Source organism: Centropristis striata, chromosome 23 (genome assembly GCF_030273125.1).
Source record: "Centropristis striata isolate RG_2023a ecotype Rhode Island chromosome 23, C.striata_1.0, whole genome shotgun sequence".
NCBI classification, from domain to species: Eukaryota; Metazoa; Chordata; class Actinopteri; order Perciformes; family Serranidae; genus Centropristis; species Centropristis striata.
Window position 1 is genome coordinate 5,656,494 of NC_081539.1, and position 25,326 is coordinate 5,681,819.

Genomic DNA, 25,326 nt, shown 5'->3' on the forward strand with positions numbered 1-25,326 from the left:
AGAGCTCAGTTGAGAAGAATGAATGCACTTGATACTGTAAACATCAGTTTTATATCACGTCTTTCCATGTTTGATTCCTGTTAATTTACCTCCTGGTGCACAGAGAGGACCACTGCAGTCCAACACAGATACTTTTTTTTATTGATTTATATTTTGTTTACTCTTTATGAAACGGTTTGTAACCATGATGCGGTTCCTGTGACAACCAGTCAGCGTTTACAGCTTCTCACCAGATAAAAAATGAAGCGAACGTTCGGTTTACTGGCCTTGTCTTCAATTCATGTGTTCCTGATCTGCACGGCTTTACAGCATGTTACATTTTTATATTCCACTGTCGCTTAAACGCACAAAACTCTTTGTCTTTACTTTTTTAATGCTGAATGGGAAGCTTTATTTTGAATGTGTCAGACTTCTGTGAGAGGGAGGTGGGCATCGTTTTCTGGCCTTAAATTGTGTATTTACTCAAATGCAATAAATAAATTCTTATTTATCTTGACTTTGCAGTCACTTTTGTGTCTTTTATTACATATTAAGTGATCTTTGGTGGGTGAATATTATATAAAACTTAAAGGAAATAACCCCTGATGACATCACTATTACATCATCAGTTATTTATCTCATCTTGGGCTGAACATTTAAAACGTTCACATAACACGTTATGTGTTGCCCATTAATCCTATTTATTTTATGCTTTGTTTTAGTTTTTAGTTTTTCAATTGTTTATGGCCATATATTATTAATTTTCCATATTACTTTTAGGCCCTGAACATCTGGTTCAAAATAAAATATATTTTCTTTATTATTATTTATCTGTATATAATTATTTCTGTTATCTGTATTTCTGACAGTCATGTTGTCAGGTGTATTGTAGTAAACCAAAATAAAATAGATGAAAATGAATTGATTTGTTAAGATATAATGTTCTTAATTTATATTTAGTTGGTTGGGTTTTCCATTTTGTATTTTTGATCTGAGCCTAGTATTGAAATATGAAAAAACAAGCATTTTTTTTCATTTTTTGTGTGATAATAAAAAACAAATAACAAAATAACCAGTCAATTTTGCATCATTTGATTTTTGATTGCCAATTGAAAATGGAAAGAACGAATGATACACGGATTCTTACCATTATATCCACATTACTGTTTTAATATTTAGCAGGGACTAATTCCTTTTATTTCTACATTTAACACTCATTTATCAATCATCCTTTCAATCAGCAATCGTCATTTTCGGCAGCTATAAAACCCTGAGAGGAACCAATGTTCGGCGCAGCCAGCGGATCACCCGGAGCCGTTTCTCGGTCGGACACTAACACGGAATTAGCCTCAGCAAAGCAAAGCCAGCCAAAGCAGCGACTAACATCCGCTGAAATAATCCCTTCAGAGCCGGTCCGTCGTTCAGTAGCATGAAAAATATGTTAACCATTATCTCTAACGCACTCTGTAGGATCACTGGCAAGAATGTGGTGAGTGGTTTTGGGGCTGAACGTCGAGCTTTGGGGCCGTTTCTGAGCGGATGCTAACAGTTAGCATAGCCTGGTTCTGTTTGGCTTGGCGCTGACCTTGTGAGGTAGCAGTTAGCATGTTAGCACAGCGGCTAGTTTGACTCTTGTTCGTTCAGTTTGCATGTTCTGGTCGAATATAAGTTTATTATTTGTGTTTGGTGATAGTTGAATGACTAAAACGGTGACCTAAGAAACAGCACGGCTAAACTGCGGGGCTACAGATGCGCTGTCTCTCTTCTTTTTCTTTTTATCTTTAATTTGTCTCTTTAATTAACCTTTAATGTGTCTGATTGTGTTGGTTTGCCTTCCTCTTGCAGCTTTTTACTAATTAATCATGAACAGTCTATGGTTGGGACGCACTGATGTGATCAAACGTGACCAATATCTGGTTTAAAATGGATAAAATAAAAATACAATTTTATTCTTAAAATAACCAAAGAAAACTTCTAAATGTAGTTTGTGCCACTCAGTCCGCTCTAATAACTTAATTAAAGATGCATTTAAGCGACCTGTTACTTAGTTTAAGCAAGATTTGAGTCATCAAATCCAAAGTTTGAGCCTTGAGCATGTTCTTGGGTGACAACAATGTCGAACAAATGTTTAATATATTGCACCAAGACCAATTAAAACATTTTATTTACCTTTTTATAAAATACCCCGAAAGATTAACTTGATTGATATGAATCCTGTGCAGCAACAATAAGTGATGTTTGAGGTTTTTGGTTGTTTTTACTGTTTTATGTAAAAGATGGAGATATTCACTTCTGTTTTTATATAATTATTAAACTGAATATATTTGGGTTTTATACTGACAGAACAAGACATCTTTTGGACATTTTCTCTCCACTGTTTAATCCAGAAAATAATCAGAAGCTGCAGCCCTACACTTTAAACTCTTAGACATGTGAATATCAATTGTTGACGCCTGTAAAGAGAAGATATTGGTTTCAGTAAAGATGCATCAGTGCGTCCATATTCACTGAGCTTATTCAACAGCCAAAGCCTCAGCACTGACAGCATGTTGTGTCTGTGTTGTAGAGTTTTAATGGCAGCAGAAATCCTACAGTCTGAAGAATTAATCTGACATGCATCACCTCTAATATATCTACTCTTTACATAACTCCGATATGTATTGAAGGAGTTAACTTCTCTTATTTGGCTACAAAAACTTGACTGACTGTAGGAACTCTGTTGTTTTACGGCTTTGTGTTGAAGAAGCAGAACTCTTGCTTTCGCTCTCTCCCTCAGCCTTCCGCTCCCTCTTCATTCACTCACTCACACACGACAATCCCTATTTATTTCTTGCTTCTCTCCCTCCTCTCCTCCCTTCTCCCCCCTCGCCTGAACCCTAGGGAGCCCAAACAGTGTCCGAGGTAAGCAGCTTGTTGCTCAGCTCATGTTTGTCCATAGGTTCGCTCCTATTCTCTGCAGTGATGTTTCCCAAGGAGCTTCTTTAAAGTGACTCCGAACAAGGAAAATAACATTTTATTAATATTATTGCTCTTTTTATCTAGAATACAATTAATCAAAATTGTCTTACTGTTTTTAATTTAATTTTCCTTTTTAAATTTTTTGTATCTAATTGAAAATTTCCATTCCACACATCAGTCTTGTGGTGTTTTTTTATTTTCTTGATGTTATTAATGGTTTAATATTTGTGGTAGTACAGTTAATCCCTTTTCTTGCGTGGAAAGTCGGTGATATTTCACATTGGCACAACATTTACTGACCGTTTGAACTCTTTAGCAATGCTGGCATTAAACTATGGAAATAATAATAATTTTAATGCAGAAATATTATATATTCACACTTAAAAAGTAAGCCACTATGGATAAAAACTTCACGGTATGTTTTTATGAATTTTATATAAATATTATCTGTAATATATTGTAATTAATATGAGCTGTTTTTGGAAAAATACTGTAATTTACCTGACAAATCAGTGCACTTCATATCAAAAAGAAAAACCCAGAAAACTGGGCTTAACCCCTTTACTTTCGCCCTGGATATTTTGGTTTGTTTACGAGTTAAGTATTTAAAATATATTCTGAAAGTGAAATATGGCTTTTTGTATGAAGTCCATTACTATACTGAATTATAGCTCTTAAATTGTTCAGTAAATTTTGGGTTAATGCCAATTTTTAAACCGAATAGGTGTCAAATTTGCGCTTTCTTTACTTGAGGATTGATCAAAATAAATAAAAACACATTAAGACCCTGAGGAACACCATAGAAAATTTATGCTGTGACTTGGATTCTAAAAATCTTTTTTTTTGCGATTTCTGCAAGAATTACAGCACTTCTGCTATATAAATTGCTAAGGAATCCTGTTTTAGAACGGAGGCTTTCCTCGGACAATAGGCGACAAACACATTTGTACTTTTTAAAAATGTAATTATGTATCCTACATTCGGAGCATTCTTTAGCTCCTTTCCCAAACAGATCTCATTGTGACGTTTGTCAGTCCAGTTTCACATGATACTAATAACTCTGTTGCGTTAAGACTGAAAGAGAAAAGTTGTTATAAAGTGCCAATTTAAAAATATCCGAATAAGTGTAGACACTGTTGGGCTGGTGCCAGACTCCATGTGTGTTTCTGCTTATTTTAGCCTCTAGAAGTCATCTTGTGTGTTTGTCTCCATGTAGCTGCTGTTGTTCTCACCTGTACACTCTGTTGTAGAGCTTATTGACTTACTGACTTACTTAGTTACTTGATGACTTACTTAGTCACTTGATGACTTACTTACTTACTAGATGACTGACTTAGGTACTCGATGACTTACTTACTTACTTGATGACTTACTGACTTAGTTACTTGATGACTTAGTTACTTGATGACTTAGTTACTTGATGACTTAGTTACTTGATGACTTAGTTACTTGATGACTTACTTACTTGATGACTTACTTACTTACTTGATGACTTACTTACTTACTTGATGACTTACTTGATGACTTACTTACTTAGTAACTTACTTACTTGTTGACTTACTTGATGACTTAGTTACTTGATGACTTACTTAGTAACTTACTTACTTGTTGAATTACTTACTTACTTAGTTACTCGATGACTTACTAACTTACTGACTTAGTTACTTGATGACTTACTTACTAACTTACTGACATGTAGCTGCTGCTGTGTTCACCTGTCACTCTGTAGAGCTCCTCTGGCTGTGCTGTGCTCTGATTGGTTGGCTCCTGTGCTCCCCAGTTGCTGATTGACCTGTCAGAGTACGTCAGTATAACCTCGCCGGCGGCGCCCGCCTTGGCTCAGACGCAGCGACAACCACCTAAACCACCACCAGTCAGTACTAGGGCGCCTGCTGCTCAGTTAGTTAGCGCCCAGACCGACCAGCTAGACGCACCAGTAAGAACACGAGTAGCATCCTCCATGTCTGCCTGATCACTAACAGGGGGGAACTTCACTTATCTGCCTATAATTCATTATATTCAGCTCTTAAAGGCACCAAAAACTATTACTGTCCATCTCTTGGTTCTGGGTTTAATCTTTATTTCTGGGAAATCTATGACATCACTAACTGAAGATGACAAGTGACGAAAAACGTACCTTTTTAAACAGAAAATCGCATGCATGGGTTGTCTTCTAAGCACCTGCTTTTATTATTTCATTGATTTTACTACAAAATTAAAGCTGCAACTTACAAATTATTTCCTGATCTCTGAATGTATTTTTCTCTTCTTTTAACATTTTCAAATTCTTGTCTTGTCTGACAAACAACCTGAAAAGCTGTAATCAGTGAATGTTTGATTGAATTTATTTCACTGTGCTTTATTGTCACTGTTTTATTTATTTAGGTTATTTAATTTTCCCCAATGCAATTTTACAATTGATTGCAAATAATATTTTTTGCACCATTATTTTTATTTAATTATATTGAAGTTATCATGGTGATTTTTACAATTATCAATATTTTATTATATATACAGTATATATATTTTTTTCTACAATTTCTAAATCACCACACTTTGATTTGGCATTATATGTTCTTTAAAAAAAAACTATAATTACAATTATCAAATAAAACGGTGCAATTTATTGCTTATTAACTTATTTAAACTGTTTTTATATAAATGTATGAAGTGGATGGAGTACAATTAATGCAAAATTAAATGCAACATTTATGCATTAAATGTGTGGAAAAATTACCTATATTTTAATCATTTTAACATACAGCAGTGATAAAACACTGAGTTTTGCTATAAACAGGACTACATTTTTTTTATTCTCTCAGAACCAACCAGCTGTTGGAGGGTTAATGTTTGAAATAATTTGTTGGTGTTGTTCCTCCCGCCCTGTTACTGACCTCCATGTCACAGACCGCTGCAGTAGTCCTGGTGAACCTCCAGACCCCCTAAAACCTGAACCCGACCCCTCCTAGCCCCTCTGACCCCCCAGCTGCTGTGAAGAGGAGGGCAGCCCTCCACGCTGTCTGTGAAGACGCTGTGCTTCACTGTGTGTCAGTGACGGTGTGAGGTGTGTGTGTGTGTGTTTTAAATGACTCATGTTTATGTGTGTGTGTGTGTGTTTGGTCACCAGGGTGCCAGAGTCGTGGTTTCCCGCTCCTACGCAGACTTCACCTCTCAGGCGACCTTCGACATCAAGGTGGGTCGAAACTAAAATCACAGAAATTAGATTTTAATGCACGTTTTTGTGTTTTAATTTGTGCAAAAAAAAATTGGAACAGACATGCTACAAATTTAGCTCTAAGTGCTGCAAGAACTGTTTTAATTTTGGGAGAAAAAAACAATTTTCCCAGCTGTTAACCCCAAGAACCTGGTAATGGGTTTAAATGGCATGTTTCTTAAAAATTGCTAAAATCACACAATTTACAACAATCAGAAAATGTAGAAAGAAACTGTAAAAACAGAAATAATCCCCTGATTTTTAATGTTGTTACATTCGTTTTATATAACGCTTTTCTCAACGCATAACAGAAAAAGTAAATAAAACATAAGAAATACAATTTTGTTTTTGTTTTTTTACATTTCCAAAGAATCATGTGTGACAAATGCTTCCATTGGGGGGGAAAAAAATCACTTAATTTAAAATTGTGCAAAACTAAATCATTTGCACGAACCAGATCCTGTTAAAACCATTAAATTCTGTTCTTCTCGGCGAGACTGTGAAACCATGATTAATTCTGCTGAGACAACTGGTCACTTGACAGTAATTCTGTGAAAATCAAACGTCGCTGCAGGCTGTTTACACAGAGCAGAGAGGACAAGGTTGTAAAAAAAAAAAAAAAAAACACTGCAAATAGTTCAATATTCATGGGAAAACTTGTCTGCAAAACAAGAAATTGAACAAAATGGAATCTGTATATACAACATTTTTCCAACAGTGTATATTACAGAATCTGCAAGTGTGTAACAGTGTGTAAAATGTGTATTGTTTTTCTCGTCGCTGTCCCGGTAGAAATGCGACGTGCACCGTCTGGAGGAGGGCCCCCCGCTGAAGGCGGTGCTGACCCGGGAGCAGGGTCTGCACTATTACCGCATCATGCAGACGGTGAGACGCATGGAGCTCAAAGCAGACCAGCTCTACAAACAGAAGATCATCAGAGGCTTCTGCCACCTGTATGACGGACAGGTGAGGACACGGCAGTTAAAAAGTTTGTTTCAGTTCTCCCAATTACATTGCTGATTTGTCTTTGGGGAAAAATTGATATGCGAATTGCATATTTTAATCCATTTAAGAGACTCTTCTGGTAAATAATGCATAGATATTTGTGATTATCACTGGTTTTCTTGTGAGTTTATATGCATTTATATACAATTTCATTGATTTTTCATTATGTTTATAATTATCCTTGTTTCTAGAAGTGCACCTGTGTGTATCTCTACAGTGATGTGTCTTTTCTTAGTTTTAAATCTCTTTTTTTCATGCACAGATGGAAATGTTTGCATGTTGTAATTGCACTGTACAGAGAGCATCTTATAATAGAACAGATCTTTGCATAAAATAAAATATAAAATGGTGTACATCAATTTAAGAAACATAAATAAATTAATGTAGAAAAAGGGGGTGGCAAAAAATTACAGTAAAAATATTTTTAAAATGTTAAATATGCATTTTAATGAAAATGTAGTAAAAATAAACATTAAATGTCTTCCAACAAAAGCACAATAAACAAAGAAAAACAAGAAAAAAAGTAAATTAATTTACTGCATTAATAAAGATGCACTAACATGAATCGTTTTATTTTATTTTTCTTCTCCCTGCCTGTTTCTAATGTCCCTCTCTCCTGCAGGAAGCCTGTGCAGCGGGCATCGAGGCGGCCATCAACCCGTCCGACCACCTGATCACGGCGTACCGCGCCCACGGCTACACGTACACCCGCGGCGTCTCCGTCAAAGAGATCCTGGCCGAGCTCACAGGTGAGAGAGCTTTCTGAATGTAAACCTGTAGACGAGTTGAAGCTTTAACGCTCCTGCAGCCGTCACACGTCTCCGTCTCTCCGTCAGGTCGTAAAGGAGGCGTGGCCAAAGGGAAAGGAGGCTCCATGCACATGTACGCGCCACATTTCTACGGAGGCAACGGCATCGTGGGAGCTCAGGTAAACACACATACACAGAAATACTTCAATACGTTTTATTGTAGTTTATTATCTAGTGTAAGTAAGGCGGTCCACAGATTTTAAGGAATTATGAATCAAGTTGTTGTAGGAATAGTTCACACATTATATTATATTATAAACTGTATAGTACTCACTTCACACAATAAAGGATATAAAATATTTTAGGAATTCTATTTATTTAATATATATTTTAAATAATTTTTGTGTATTTAAATATATTTTATTTTAAAATATATTTATGGGGAAAAAATGTAATTATTTCTTTAAATCATTGTTGTATTTTATTTATTGAAATGTTGTTTATTTAGGAATATAAAATAAATATAATTGTTGATGGTTCATGTTTTTTGCTGTGTTCCCTTTAATAAAAAAATCAATTAAAATAATAAATAACCCCAAATACCCTGATTCACTATCACATTTTTATTTTGTAAAATCAGACAAATACAATTCCAATCAGTAATAGAATAATACAAAATAAATGTAAATTGATGTTAATTATCTAGAACTTTAAAAACTGCCCAGTCATATTTATCACTTGGAGAATGCTGCACAGGACTTTTTATTTTAACCTTTTTTGCTGTGCCTCATTTGGCTGTTGCAGAAGTCTAGTTCTATCAGTGCAAACAGACACTATTCAGAAATAATTTTCCTGTAACTCTTGAATGTTCAGGTTCCTCTGGGAGCCGGCATCGCTCTGGCCTGCCAGTACCAAGGCAACAACCAGCTCTGTGCCACGCTGTACGGAGACGGAGCAGCAAACCAGGTAATTTTTCTTGATAATAACAAAACCTTTATCAAGAAAACCATGGAAAATGTCTAGATAACAGCTCTTGAATTGAACTCTCATAATGATAAACAAAAATAGCTCATATTTGTCCAAACAAATGTACCTTTAGTTGTACCAGGTCTAATATTTTTTCCATGACTCTCAATGTATCCAATACTTTTTCAGGTAATATTTTACCCTTTTATAGATTAATAAGTCCTCAAATTTGTGCTGTTTTCTTACTCTTAGACTAGCCGACTTTGGTTAAACTTTTGTCGTCATCAGGAACATTTCTAGCATATATTTTAAGTTTGTTGAACTCTGTCCTCTGTCCCTCTGATCCGGTCAGGGCCAGCTGTTCGAGTCCTTCAACATGGCGGCGCTGTGGAAGCTGCCGTGCATCTTCATCTGCGAGAACAACAAGTACGGCATGGGGACGTCTGTGGAGAGAGCGTCGGCCAGCACCGACTACTACAAGAGAGGAGACTTCATACCAGGAATCAGAGTGAGACATTAACCTGTTTAAATAAATGGTTTTATGAATATAAGACTGTTGGTCGTGGGCGGTAGCTGCAGCTCTGGTGTCCGTACGCTGCAGCTGGCCTGAACGGACCGAGACTATAACGGGCGAGGCTGAGCGCCCGCTCTGGCAGTTGCAGGTGTGAGCATCCATACAGCTGTCTGATGCTCATGTATGATACTGCACACAATCAATACCACACTGTGGAAATACTAAATGCTGCATTTAAAACCTCTTTAACCCTCTGAACCCCAATGAGCTGTGTTAGGTCATATTTAGCTTCTCTTTTTTTTTTTTGCATTTTCTTCTGTTTCCTTGTATTTTACTGCAACATATAAAATCTCTATAAATCTATAAGTCCTGCAGCTCTGTGGAATCAGCACAATCATGGCAAGAAGTGGGAACAACTCAAACATGTCTTTGTGCAGAATAACAGCTAGAATGACATAAAAAGTCTAATTTCTCTAATAAATTATTTTTTTAAATTGAAAAAGAAATGGAATTTATATAAAAACACTTTCCAAGTGTCAAAATGTTGTAAAAAAAAGAACCAAAAAAGCACATTTACCAAATATACACAAACTGTTTTCTCCACATGTAAAGTTCAAATTCCAACGATAATGCCTGTTTTTACAGTTTCTTTCTATGATAAACGGTTTATCTTGGGTGATCTTTTAAAGAAAAGTTTGGTGGTTCAGAGGGTTAAAGTATGGATCTTGCAGGAAAATGTTTCCTGTCTTGTTTTAACCTGTTTTCTCTTGTGTCTGTGTCTGCTAGGTGGATGGGATGGATGTTCTGTGTGTCAGAGAGGCCACAAAGTTCGCTGCAGACCACTGCAGATCAGGAAAGGTGAGCAGAGCTGAGAGAAACTATCAGAAATGCAAAAAACTATAAAATGGTTCTACCATGAGGAATGTGTGCTGCACTCAGTCCTAATGTGCCCATATTTTTCCTGCATTTTTGTTTTTTAATACCACATTTACTTTTGTTTGAATTTTATTAAATTTGAATTTTAATATAAAGCAGTATGTTCTAATCCAGAATAATCTTTTTGAATGCATAACATGCTAAATGTATATATAAAAAAAAATTATAAACATGTTCATAGAGAAGTGCAATGTAAAGAATATATGATTTTAGTGATGATATTTACATTTTATTTATTTCTACTTCCAGGAATATCAAAAAAACAATTATAAACTGATTTTATTGCATGTCCATGTTTTTTTTCACCTTTAATTTTTTTCTATTTTTTAATATAATGATATATTTACTTATGTGAATTTTATTTATATTATTATATAAAGCAGTATTTTCTTATTTGGAATAATTATTTTGAATGCATAACTTGCTAAATAATATAATTAATAAGCATTTTTATAGAGAAGGGCAACAAGTATTTGGTGCGTTTAGTGATATAATAAAAAATATTATATTTCTTTCTACTTCCCCTCCTGTATCTCACATGATCTTTCTGTCGTTAATCACTTGGATTTATTTTTTTCCTAACTTCTTTTCCACAAATCAAACTCTGAAATAGTTCCCTTTTATAATGTTGGTAATGAGAGTTTGTAAAGCTTGAAATGTCTTCCCTTTCAGAGAGAATCATCAGATTTGAACCATTGTGTGAAGATGGTGAACAGCTTTGACAAATGACCTGTTGTTGTTGTTGTTTTCAGGGTCCCATCGTCATGGAGCTGGAGACCTACCGTTACCATGGACACAGCATGAGTGACCCAGGCGTCAGGTGAGTCATTTTTCTACCTCATGGTGAAAAACCGCTCAGGTCAGGTTATCTGACGCTGCAGGGAAGAGTTGAGTTTGTCCTGACTGTGATGTCACTTCCTGCAGCTACCGAACTCGTGAGGAGATCCAGGAGGTTCGCAGTAAGAGCGACCCCATCACCATGCTGAAGGAGCGCATGCTCAGCAACAACATGGCGGCTGTGGAGGAGTTCAAGGTGAACACACACACACAGAGCCACAAAAAACAACCAAAATCACTTGTTCATATTTGTTTTAACTGTAGCTTTTGCTATTTTGCAAAACATTTTTAACTTTTTTTGTACCAACACTGTGCAGGTTGGGGAGAGAAAGAATCAGATAACAGCCTTCAATGTCATTGTACAGACGCCTATATAACTTAATTGGGAGTGCCACAACTGAGTAGATGCATCAGGGACAAACATTAAACTGATACAAACCAGAAAAAAATAAAATAAAACACTGGCTGGTGTCGTAACAAGGGAAAAAAATAAAATGTTAATCCGCAAGTGAAGATCTACAAGTTATAGTTTTAAAGAATTGCTGCACTCTGCAGGTTTGGGAGAGGAAGAAACGCAAGATGGCCTTGTCTGTTTACAATAAGGAAATTAAATGACACAAAATGAACATAAAACAGTGATATAATGCCATAATTAACAGAAAATAAGATGGAAAACTGAGTTTGTTTCTAGCCTGAGTTCATTTACCACAACTAAAGATGCATCAGGAATTAAATAGATAAAGAGAAATAAAACTTTGGCTGATGTCGTAACAAGGAGAAAATAAACGATAACCTGCAAGTGAAGTCATAGTTACTGTTATATACATTTTTTTTTAAATAAAATTTGCTTCACAATATTCAATTCAAAGTTTATTGTCATTCACACAAAACGATCACATTTCCTTGCACAATGAAAATCTCACTTTGCTGTCTGTCAGATATACAGGTATAAATAGTATTTAAGGTGCAAGTTGTGCAGTTTGCTGTGCAATAGTGCAAGTCAGACGTGCGGTTACAGTCAGTTGTTGACCAAGAGGTCGTGCAAATATATTCATGTGTGCAGAAGTCGTCATAACTGGAGCATATACTGGTGAAAAACACTAATGGCTCTCCTCTCCTCTGCGTCTGTCAGGAGATCGACATATCGATCCGTAAGGAGGTGGAGGAGGCGGCTCAGTTCGCCACCTCGGACCCCGAGCCGCCGCTGGAGGAGCTCTGCAACCACATCTTCAAGAACGACTCCCCGATGGAGGTCCGCGGCACCAACCCCTGGATCAAACTCAAGTCTGTCAGCTAGACTCACACACTCTGATACACTCTGATCTTCCACCTGAGACGAAACCAACAGCCCGAACATTTAGATCATTCCTGCACCTTAACGGGCCTGAAACCTGTCAGTGTTATTTATTTATAGTTTTATAGAGAAAGATTTTACATTTATTCTTTGAGCTGTCACTTGGTTGTTGTTGTTTTTTTGTTTTGTTTTTTCATTTTCGAGATTTGTGAGCAGCTGTGTGCACTTTTTACAGGTTTCAAATAATTTCAGGGCTTCGTCCTATACGCACAAAACTTAGCGGACCTCTTTTCCTCTTCTTCTCCCCCTGAATGTGACTTTCTGTTCTTATTCAAACACTTTATCGTAGCAGCATTTTACCTGTTTTCAGACAAATTATAAACTCATGTTATAACCCCACAGTTTTAATCTAGCAAGGAACCTGCAGAGAGTTAAAAGGTTGAGATGAAACTAGAAAATCTCTAAAGAAAGTTTTGAGTGTGCTTGACTCTGGCTTTGGTAGCCAAGCAACCAGGGTGAGCTAGCGGCCACCAATCAGAGCAGAGCAATCAACTGAAATCAGCTGCTCCTGTGACATTTGACGCCACTGAGAGAGGGTTGAAAAACAGCAGAAAGTTCCCCTCGAACAGAAAGCATTTTTGGCCAAACCATAGTTCCTATCATTGATCCGACTTCACTTTGAGCATCCGGAGTTCTTCCTGAACGTCTACATATGTGTTTTGTGAAGAAAAATGAAGCTTTACAGAAGTAATTTATACATGGAAACGTAGGAAAATTGGTCTTCTCCCTCACATTGGTCTGCCAGAGTGGCATCTGCGGCTTCGAGCGCAGTTTCCAAATTTATTTTTTGACAATTTTTTTTCTCTCCCTCTGCACTCTAAGCGATGATGTCATCCACTCTAGCCTCTCCATAGGGTAACATGAGTGGGATTTTTTGGCGTGTTTTTGCCGAATAATTTAAAAATAGTTTCTTGAAACCCTTAGAAAAGACATGGCACACTTGTCATGGCCGAGCCGGTCGATTTGATACCTTTTTAAGGGTATGTGCGACCAAAACCCCAGGAGGAGTAGTCGACTGGAAAAAAAACATGGAAGAAACGGAAGAATAATGGGAAAAAGCCCGGTGGATAGTCTATAGTGTGCTCTTACAAAAACAATAAATGGATGTTACATGGTGAAGGAACTGGCGGCAACTTCAGGGGAGAAAAAACAATCAATCATGAATATTTAACGTCAGTTCACTTGAGTTTTTTGTCTTTTCAGACCTCCTTTTTGTTTTAGTTCAAACTGTTTTTAAGACGGTGCAGGAAAGGACCCACTACAGGACAGGTAACACTATAATCCTTTTACTTTAGGTCCAACATTTGAGGTGTTTTACTCTTTATGTTACTTTATTTCGCTACATTTCAGAGGAAAATATTCTACTTTTTATTCCACAACATGAACGGTCAATAGACTGCACTTGTATAGCACTTTTTCTAGCCATAGCCACCATTATATAGCAAATATAATCAAATAAAATGACATTATTACAGATTAAACTCCACAGTATATATAAGGTTGAAATACTCCCTTTACCAGCTGCAGCAGGGAATACTTGCATAATTTTAAATACTTTTTGAAACCCAACAAAAACAAATGAAACAAAAAATAGGGTCTGTGTGAAGCCGAAAATTGGCCTTGTGCAGTTTTACTTTTACTTACAGGGTTTCTACACATAATTTAAAATACACTTTGAATTTTTCTGAATTTTCAGATCTGGTTAAGTGTGGAAAAAAAATTAGTTTCCAGTCTTTTCTTGTATGTTAAGGTCTCAAATGGCATTCATTTAATGAATATTTATCAATTATTTGACTTAATTTACAGCTAAGATATTCCTTTTGATAAGTCCCAAAATGGATAAATCAACAATAAAATAATAATGAAAAGAAACAAGCAATATTGACAAAAAATATTAAAGTATTAACCCTTTAAACAATAAGAAATGTAAAATTCGGAACAATATAAACAGCTGTAAATTGCACTATTACACAAAGAAAAAATTTATATTGCAGACATAATATACAAATTTTTAAGTATTACTCTTTAATTTAACAAATAATGCATACATGATAAAAATGTAATGTGCTTCTTTAGCATTGCAGCTTGAGTAAAAGTCAGTTATTTGGCTACATGACATCATATTGTCAGAATATATCATGCTTGCAAAAATTGGATTTTAAAACCATTTATTGGCATAATAAATGTGCAGATTTTTGAACTCGTATGTCAAATATAGTTGCAAAAAACTACCAAGAAGTCTGGAAAAGTGTAGAATTTTTAAAAGGAAACTGTGTAGGAACCCTGTACTTCAGTAAATTCTGCTTTACAAGCTGCATATTTGTTTGTTTTAAGTTATTTCTGAATTTTAAGATGACTGTTGATCAGTGCATCAAAGCCCCAAAACTACAATATTTACATTCAGCAGAGATTTTATTTATTAAAAGAGAAATACAGAGCAACATTTACAAACATAAGTTGATCGATGATTGATGGAAGCACTGATATAATATTTTACAGTTTATTTGCACACCTTTTAGTCTCTTTTGTAGAATTGTGTGACTGCTTCATGTGAAGATGCATTAAATCTGGAGCCACTAACAGCAGCGACAGGATCCTCCTCATGTTCCTATAAACGTTTACCGTTACTGGACCTGAACTTGTACAGATACCAAGCTTTACTTGTCTGTTTGTGTGTGTTGGACTGAGAGACTGTTTAATCTGTTTGGCTGTAAAATAAATGCAATAGGAAAGTGTGAAGATAAATATTGTGTCTTTTTGTTTTTCTTATTTCATGTGTTCTCATCATGAAGTTTTGAATTTCTTGAATGAAAACAAATTGTGTAGAAAAAGTAAAAATTTTAGTGACTATTAGTCACACAACAGGGAAATTTCCATTGTTACACCAGCAAAAAATTGAACTGATTAATAAAATAACAAATAGGAACTTTATACTCCTATATATTTGCCATTTGCTCAACTAAATTTAATGTATACCAATAAAAAGTAATATAAAAAATGCAGCAAAAATGTGTTCAATAAGGAAATTAAATTACATAAAATGAGCATAAAAGGACAATGCGTTAAAAAACATAAGATGGAAAAAATGGAAATATGTTATATTATAATACTGAATATTATAAAGTAACTATAAAGTGAGTTTTTCTTTCGAGCCTAAATTAATTTACAAAAATTAAGATGTTTTGTTGTAATAAAACAACCCAACAGTTTATAGAAGTGAAGTATAACTGAAATTACTTATCACTTCATACCAGCAATTTATTGTAAACTACACAATCTTTTATGTAATATTTAAAAAACAAAACTTTTTTGACAAAAACTTTATGACTTTTTTTCCCCCAAAATTTTGGACATCTTAAAATATAGTGTTCTCTCATTTTTGGATAAAATATGTGATAATGTGTATCAACAAACTATAATATGGGCATTTTTTAAACATTTTTAGGCATTTAAAAAAATGACAATTTTGAAAAAAAATTGGTAACATGCTATGGTATGACTGTATGATTGAATAAAAATGAATAACATATTTATTTTAGTGTAACAGTCACAGGAAATTACTTTTAATCCTATAACTCCATGTTGGAGTATTTACTTCCACCACTGACCACTAGGTCTCACTATCAGGCTGTAAAATCAACTTCTCTTATTTATCCACAGTCATGGCAACCAAACATCACAGTTCAACAGTTAATCAGATGAAAGTGTTGTCGCTCTGATAATTTATTGGCAGTTAATGAAATTCCTCTTATCCTCACAGTTAGAACAAACTGTAACATCAGTCAGACGTCAGAATAAAACAGCTTCATTTTAAAAAGACTGCGTTCTTCATAATAATTGGTGCATTTTAATGTATACTTAAGTTTCATTTTTTATAATACATCATAATTTATGTGTTAATTATATTTTCTGTCATTGATCCGAATCTACAGCTTAAGTTATCAAATAAATGAAAATTCTCATATTTTGATGCTAGTTTAATTATTATACCGTTATTTATTATGATTAAAAAAAGCATTGTAATACACCTTAAAGTAACCTTTTCTTGTTTGAAATAAATGTCATTATTTCTACTGGTGCATTATTTTTTTATGCTAGTTTAATTATTATACCATTAATTATGCCAAAGATATAAAGAGTAAAATTGTGCCAACTGTCCCCGGTCTCCCCTACCTGACTTCACTGGTTTTAAATAAATAAATATAGATTTTCTTATTTTTTGTTGTCAGAGTTATGAATGAGTCACCCACATGTTGTTATACATCCCTGTATATAAATAATAAAATAATAAAATCTTGAAAAATACACTACAAAGCATAATAAATAAATATTTCTTTTGTTGTCAGTACTATGAATGAGTCACCAAAATGTTGTTATATATCCCTGGATATAAATAATAAAATATTCAAAAATACAGTATAAAGCATAATAATAAATAATAAATATTTATTTTGTTAGTATTATGAATGAGTCACCGACATGTTATATATCCATGTATATAAATAATAAAATATTCAGAAATACACTATAAAGTATCAAAATACACCTTAAGGTTCTATGATACACCCTAAAGTCACTAATGTATAAATATATTTATAATAAATAATAAATATTATACCGTTATTTATTATGATATACCCCTACCTGACTTCACTGGTTTTAAATAAATTAAATAAATAAATATCTAAATACCTAAATATCTAAATATAAATAATAGCATCACAACACACCTTACGCTATAAAATATCTAAATACCTAAATATGTAAATATATAGATACCTGTATATAAATAATAGCATCATACCACACCTTAAGGTTCTTCACTTCACTGGTTTAAAACAAATAAAATAAAAAATAAAAAAATTGTATTGTCAGAATTATGAATGAGTCACCGACATGTTGTTATACATCGCTGTATAATAAATAATAAAATAATAAATTATGCCATAGTTTACTTTTCCTCGGTACCTCAGGAAGCCGCCTCCTGTCGTGACGCAGGCGTGACGCAGCGGGCTGACGGACAGGTAAGCCGACACCGGCCGCCATATTAGGAAACAACGGAAATGAGAGAGAGACAGAAAAAAGAGAGAGAGAGATAACTGTGTGTGTGTGTGTGTTGAGTCAATCAGTTTCCGAAAAAGGGCGTCCTCCTCCTCTTCTCCTCCTCCTCTTCTCCTCCTCCTCCTCTTCCTCCTCATGTTTGTCCGCCCGGAGGAAGGGGCGGTCTCAGCGCCGCGGCAGATCCGGAATTAGAAGGTGTTCGCTCGGCTTGGCTCGGCTCCGTCGCTCGGTTGGAGCTCCGCGGCCGGTTCGGTTCTACTGGAGAAACAAGAAGAGGAACCAGCTTAAAGAACAAACACACACAGTGAGAAAAAGAAAAAAAGGAAGCAAGAAGAGAAGCCGGTTGGACTGAAAAGTGTACGACCGAGGGAGGGACGAGACGAGAACAAACGGGGCAGAAAAGAGGAATAAAAAAAAGAAGAAAGACAGAAAGAAAAGTAGGATAAAAGGAGGAGAAGATGCCTCTGGCTCAGCTGGCGGATCCCTGGCAGAAGATGCCTCTGGGGGCTGGAGAGGTGAGACGTTTGGTTTGTCCTCTTCACTAAAAACTGACAGTTGAGTGACTTTCAGTTTGGCTGCAGTCATGTAGTAGAGACAGGTAGTACCCACAGAGGAACAGGATGCCAGTGAATGCACCACCATGCACTATTAGAGCATTATTATACTCATTATTATACTCTTAAATGTTCTAAGAATGATGCCAAATTAGATGTAACTAGTATTTAAAGCACCACAATGCACCTAAAGTCACTATTAGATCATTATTCTACTCCTAACGCTTCTAGAGGGATGCCAAATGAGATTAAAATAGGATTAAAAACACCACAATGCACCTTAAAGTCACTGTTAGATCATTATTCTGCTCTTACAGCTTCTAGAAGGATGCCAAATTAGATTAAATAAGATTAAAAACACCACAATGCACCTAAAGTCACTATTAGATCATTATTCTACTCATTATTATACTCTTAAGGCGTCTAGAGGGATGCCAAATTAGATTAAAATAGGATCAAAAGAGCCACAATGCAACTAAAGTCACTATTAGATTATTATTATACTCTTAAAACAACTATTGAGATGCCACACTCTATTAAAATAGGGTAAAAAGAATTATATTACATCATAAAGTCACCTTAGGTTATCATTTTAGTCATTATTCTGCTCCTAAAGATCCTATAGAGATGCCAAATTAGACTAAAATAGGAGTAAAAGCACTACAGTACACCTTAAAGTCACTGTTAGATCATTATTATACTTATTGTTCTGCTGTTAAAGATTATAAAGGGATGCCGCATTATTAGATAGGGTCTAAGCACTATAATACAATTTAAAGTTAGATCATTATTATACTCACTATTATACTCTTAAAGAGTAAGCCACATTAGATTAAAATAGGGTTTAAAGCACTATAATACACCTTAAAGTCAGTATTAGATAGTTAATCTACCCCCAAAGCTTCTTCAGGGATGCCAAATTAGAATAAAATAGGTTAAAAGGCTCTATAACACACCATAAAGTCACCATAGATAATAATTAAACTCATTATTCTTCTTAAAGATCCTAAAGTGATGCCAAATTATCAGAGCAAAAATGGCTTAAAATGATGCTTCAGCTGAACAGAAACACTTTACTACTGACTGTGAGTGAGTTTGCAAATGTTTGTCGTGGTTTTTGCATGCAAAGCATTTTAAAATGGTTCTTGATTTTTATGTTTTTTGGTGTGAACAATAAGCAATAGATGCAAGCAAATATTCTAAAAAAGTGTCTTTGTCTCCAAAACTTTGCAAATGCAAATAAGTTTAAATTTGCATCGCATTGTTTCATCTCTAAAATGTCAGAAAATAGTGAAAAATTATTGTCAGAGCTTTCAAAAGTGTATTCAAATGTCTAAAATCCCCAAATATTAAATATACTATCACACAAAACAAAACAAAAAGCGGAAAACCCTTGCAAATTTTAGGAGCAGCGAACAGAGAAGTTTTGATATTTCTGCAACAAAAACTGACTGAAATCATGCATTGTTGATCAAACTAGTTTAATGTCGATCCACGAATCATTTCAGCTCTATAATAATATGACAGTAAGTCGTTATTTGGGGACACAAATGCTTTCTCAGCAAAAATTAAGCTTAAAATGATGCTTCAGCTGCAGAAAAGAACTGTAAAACTGTTTGTAGTTGTTTTTGCATACAAAGCTTTTTAAAATTGTTTTTGATTTCTATCTTTTTTGGTGTAAAACAATAAGCAATAGATGCAAGCAAATGTTCTAAAAAAAAGTGTCTTTGTCTCCAAAACTGTGATGCAAGTTAAAATTGTCACAAAGTGCAAATGCAAACAAGTTTAAATTTACATTACTGATAACGCTGCAGATTTATTTTTAAAATATGACTAATCGTTCCGTCTCTGAAATGTCAGAAAATGGTGAAAATGCTCGTCACAATTTCCTAATTTTCCTCCTGAAACCATGCATCGTTGATCAAACCAGTTTAATGTCGATCCACGAATCATTTCAGCTTTATAATAATGTGACAGAAAGTCGTTACTGGGGGACACAAATGCTTCCTCAGAGCAAAAATGAGGCTAAAATGATGCTTTACTTGCATTACTGATAACCCTGCAGATTTCTTTTTAAATTGTTTCGTCTCTAAAATGTCAGAAAATAGTGAAAAATTCTTGTCACAACTTCCTAAAGCATATTCAAATGTCTTAAATCCCCAAATATTCAATCCACTATCACACAAAACAAAACAAAAAGCAGAAAATCCTTGCCAATTTTAGGAGCAGCTACCAGAGAAGTTTTGATATTTCTGCAACAAAAACTGACTGAAACCATGCATCGTTGATCAAACTAGTTTAATGTCAATCCACAAATTATTTCTGCTCTATAATAATGTCACAGTAAATTGTTATTTGGTGACACAAATGCTTTCTCAGCAAAAATGAGGCTTGAAAAGATGCTTCAGCTGCACAGAAACACTTGTCACACTTTGCAAATGTTTGTAGTGGTTTTTGCATGCAAAGCTTTTTTGAAATGGTTTTGATTTTTTTATCTTTCTCGGTGCAAAACAAAACAAAATGCATGCAAAGCGTGGGAAAAAAAGAATCTCTCTCCCTCCAAAAACTGAAACAACAGATTTGAAACAAAAGCAGCTCCTGTGTCTCCAGTTTTTCCTTCCTACAACTTTCTGAATCTTGATAAAGAGCAGGAGGCGGTGCCACTCCGACCGCATGATTCAGGAAGAGCTTAAGTCTGTGTGTGTGTGTGTGTGTGTGTGTGTGTGTGTGTGTCCACTTCCTGTATGAGGTGTCACAAGGGCTGCATGGAGAAACAGTTCAGTGTGTGTGTGTGTGTGTGTCACTCTGTAGGCCGATTGTGAATAATCAAACCTGATTCACGCTAAAAACTCAAAAAATGCACTGAGTCACTGAGCCAGCTTCTCTTTTTTTCAGTCTGTCCGTCCTAACAAGCTCGTACCTGCTCGCAGCTTTTCCCACGCGGCCTCTTTTCTCTTTTCTCTTCTCACTTTCAACCAGACGGAGTAAAACGTGCCGATGCTCAGTCGATCAATGAGGCCGAACTTTGACCCCAGAGTAACACCTCGGAGCCTCTGGGTGATGTGTCATAAGCTGTCGCACCGGCTTCTTTTCTAGGCCACTACGGGACAAAACACACGCACAAAAGAGAGAGTGGTGAAGTTTTGGAATGAAGAAAAGATGCTTTTGCAGGTTTTTTTTTTTTTTTTTTTACTTGCCCCGGAGACAAGATCATTGAGTGCACACACAAAGAGCAGAGAGGGGCTGCACTTGTCTGCAGAAGTGTGGAAACAAAGACGAGTGCAGATCAAGATGACTGCAGCAGTGAAGCTGCACTCTGCAGCCTTAAATGTTTTCTTACCACACAAAGGAAAGTACATTAGAGAGGAGGCAGCGTTCAGATTCAATTCAAATTCGATACAAAATTACTTTATTTATCCCTGAGTGGAAATTCAGTTAGTCTGTTAGCTTCTTCTGTGAATTATTGAAGAATGAGACAGCCTGATGGCTGCAGGAGAGAAGGATCTTCTTTATCTCTCAGAGAGAGAGAGGAGCCGTCCACTGCTGTGTTTTTTCGTCCATAAAGGTTTTTTGTAGTGGATGATCCAGGTATGTCAGGATGGCCTGGAACATGTAGACAGTGCCTGTCTCCACCACCTCCTCCAGTGGTTCCAACCTGGCTCCAACCACAGAAGCAGCTCTTTAGATCAGAACCAGCTCTTTAGACCAGTCTACAACTCTACAATGTCATTTATCAGACGCTTTTATCCAAAGCGACGTACAAATGAGAGTAAATACAACACAAGCAAGGATGAAGTCAAGAAACACAGCAGAGTAAGAGCCATGGGTTCAGTTTGAGTCCATTAGGACTCAAGTGCTTTTAGGTCGCTGAGCGGTCAGTGAGATACTTGTCATACTAGATCCTATAGGGATGTAACATGAGGGTAAAAAACCCTATAAAGTCACAGTTAAATTATTATTGTACTCTAAATGCTTAAAAAAAAAAGGGACGCCAAACTAGCTCTATAATACACCTTAAAGTTCCTATTAGACCATTTGAAGCAAATAAAAAATAACCACTTACTGATTTCAGCAGACCAACATTAATTGCAAGAAGTAATTTTGTGCATTTTTACACTGCACTCTTAAGATTTCATGCTCAAATGCATGTAGTTGTACTGAGGGCCACTTCAAGTGAGGGTGCGGGCCGTATGCGGCCCCCCGGGCCTCCAGTTGCCCATCCCTGATCCAGTCTGTCCAACCGCCTTCATCTCTGTGTGTGATGCTGCCTCCCCAGCAGACTGCAGCATAAAACAACACACTACCACCACAGACTGATAAAACTTCTGCAGCATCTTACTACAGATGTCCAGAGATTTGAGCTTCCTTAGAGCTTGTAGAGAGCGTCTGTGTTTAGGGACCAGTCCAACTTATTATCCAGGTAAACACCTAGATACTTAGAACTTCCATGTCCAACCCACAAGTATTCACTGGCTGAAGGGGGGCTTGAACCTGTGGAAATCTCTGATCATTTCCTTAGTCTTTGAGGTGTTCAGTAGGAGATAGTTCTTCAGATTCCTGTATTCAGATTCCTGTCCATTCCTGATACACGCCACAATAGCAGTGTTGTACGTCTGGAGTATTTAGTAGCATGTGAAATATCCTTAAGTGCTGCTGTCATCAGTTGCTTTTTGTGTAAAATGTCAGAAATTAATAGAAAATGTCAGTTTCCTGCAGGATTTTTTAATGGGTTTTTGACCTCCGAGGCGTAGAGAGGCAAGTTTTGTACATTTTAAAAGCATCAGTCTGGTGGAGTTTGAGAGGAAAGATCTTTGTGGAGAACTTTGTCCTCTTTAGGATGATTTAAGAGATGAATTAAACATTAAGATCATGAGTCACTGTATAATTATTCCGGTTTAACTTTCCCTCATATTACATAAATAATTTAAGCTTATCACCTAAAAGTTCTGAATGAAGTAGCTTGTGCAAAATAGGATTAAAAGCACCACAATGCACCTAAAGTCACCATTAAATCATTGTTATATGCATTATTCTACTCTTAAAGGTCCTATAGTGATGTAACATGAGGGCAAAATGAGGTCAAAACAAAACTATAAAGTCACAGTTAAATTATTATTTTACTCTAAATGCTAAACTAGGGATGCCAAACTAGTTTTATAATACACCTTAAAGTTACTATTAGACCATTATTCTACTCTTAAAGATCCTTCGGAGATACCACATTAGATTAAAATAGAGTAAAAGAGATATAATACACCTTAAAGTCACTATTGGATCAATATTCTACTCTAAAAGCAACTTTAGGGACGCCAAATGAGATTATAAAGCACCCTCAAGTCACTATTTAATACTTATTCCCCTCTTAAACACCCTATTGGCACTTCAAATATGATTGAAATAAACTAAATTGCACCACAATGCAACTAAAGTCACTATTAAATAATTCTGCTCATTATTATTCTACTGTTAAAGCTCCTATAGGGATGCCAAATTAGAATAAAATATCCACAAAGCTCTCAAATTCACCTTTTCGATCAATTGTGTCAGTTTTCAAGCAAGTAATTGCATCAAATTTGCCAATTAACGCATCTTAAATGCAACTTTTCTTTGTCCATATAAACAAATATCTTTTGGACTGTTTAGACAAAACAGTCAATTTGTGAACTTTATCTCACAATTTACAGACCAGACAATTAAGCAATTAACCCACAAAATCATCCAACTAATGAATAAATAATGTTGATGGTAACTGAACGTTGCAGCTCCACTTCAGAGAAATGAGAACAAAGTCTCTTTCCAGAAACAATTTTTCTGGTTACTCGGGATAATCCGCAGACTGTGCTGTGTTTTTCTGCCTCCACTAAAGCTGAATATTGGCATCAGTCTCCCAATTCGAGTCTCAAGTTCAATTGGATTTGATTCTTGAAGATTAAGTTAAATCAACTAAATACCAATACTGCCACAATATAAAATTGCTTCTCTGAATTTATCCTGGGGACTTCCATTTATTTTATATCATGCAACAATCTATTGTATTCTGAGCAGGATCGATCACTTTCTTTTCATTTTCTCAATATGCAAAAGCACAATGGGTACAAAAGTGAACTGACGCAAAGAAACATGATAAAAACAACCTTTTTATGTATGTTTAATATCTTGATTTCAGCAAATGGTATATTTTACACATTCTGCATTCCCAAACCTCAACAACAAGCCACAGTTGAGCTCCTCCTTTGCAGAAAAATTAGTTTGCAAGCTCTGCAGATTTTTTTGATGGCAGGTCAGATGGCAATAACGCGTATTAATACCAGCTATAAAAGGTGTGCGATCCGATGTCACTGTCCAGATAAAGTGTCCAGATCGTATGTTAATATCTGGTGTATATGACAGGGCGTTTGATTCCAGCTTTAAATACTTATAGGGATGGTAGATCTGGTTAAAATGAGGTTAAAACCACTATAAGACGCCTTAAAGTCTGTATTAGATATTTATTCTACTCTTCATGCTCCTATAGAGATGCCACACTCTATTAAAATAGGATTAAAAGCACTATAATGCAACTTTAAAGTCAATATTAGATCATTATTCTACTCCTAAAGCTCATTTAGGGATGCCAAACTAGTTAAAATATGAAAAAACCCCACTATAATACACCATAAAGTCACAGAAAAATAATTATTGTACTCTCAATGCTAAAATAGGGACACCAAACTAGATTGAAAAGCTCTATAATCCCCCTTAAAGTCACTATTAGATCATTATTCTACTCTTAAAGCAACTATAGGGATGCCAAATGTGATTAAAATAGAGTAAAAATAACTATAATACGCCTTAAAGTTTCTATTTGATCATTATTCTACTATAACAGCAACAATAGGGACGCCAAATGTGATCAAAATAGGGTAAAACTAACTATAATACCCCTTAAAATCACTATTAGATCATTATTCTACTCATAAGGCAACTATAGGGATGCCAAATATGATTAAAATAGAGTAAAAAGAACTATAATACCCTCTTAAAGTCACTATTAGATCATTATTCTACTCTTAAAGCAACTATAGGGACACCAAATGTGATTAAAATAGAGTAAAAAGAACTATAATATGCCTTAAAGTTACTATAAGATAATTATTCTACTTGAAAAGCAACCACAGGGACGCCAAATGACATTAAAAAGTCACTATCAAATGATAATA

The 25,326-nt window shown here is 35.4% G+C and overlaps 2 protein-coding genes across 3 annotated transcripts in view; both read left to right on the forward strand.

The window, feature by feature from the left end:
* Nucleotides 1-1,257: 1,257 nt before the first annotated feature.
* LOC131962040 (pyruvate dehydrogenase E1 component subunit alpha, mitochondrial-like) lies at nucleotides 1,258-15,257 on the forward strand. Its single transcript, XM_059326992.1, has 13 exons — nucleotides 1,258-1,468; nucleotides 2,860-2,880; nucleotides 4,718-4,873; nucleotides 6,065-6,130; nucleotides 6,944-7,117; nucleotides 7,779-7,905; nucleotides 7,993-8,084; nucleotides 8,779-8,871; nucleotides 9,224-9,379; nucleotides 10,172-10,243; nucleotides 11,074-11,141; nucleotides 11,246-11,354; nucleotides 12,291-15,257. The coding sequence occupies exons 1-13, from the start codon at nucleotides 1,409-1,411 to the stop codon at nucleotides 12,453-12,455; spliced, it is 1,359 nt and encodes a 452-aa protein (XP_059182975.1). The 5' UTR covers nucleotides 1,258-1,408; the 3' UTR covers nucleotides 12,456-15,257.
* Nucleotides 15,258-17,675: 2,418 nt separating this feature from the next.
* The window catches only part of LOC131961872 (ribosomal protein S6 kinase alpha-3), an 80,301-nt gene continuing 72,650 nt past the window's right edge, over nucleotides 17,676-25,326 (forward strand). Inside the window, exon 1 of one of the 2 annotated variants that reach the window (XM_059326787.1) lies at nucleotides 17,676-18,088. In XM_059326787.1, the coding sequence (XP_059182770.1) occupies nucleotides 18,032-18,088 (57 nt within the window). In that variant the 5' untranslated portion in view covers nucleotides 17,676-18,031. The remainder of the gene's footprint in view (nucleotides 18,089-25,326) is intronic. The other variant, XM_059326788.1, reaches the window with a different exon arrangement.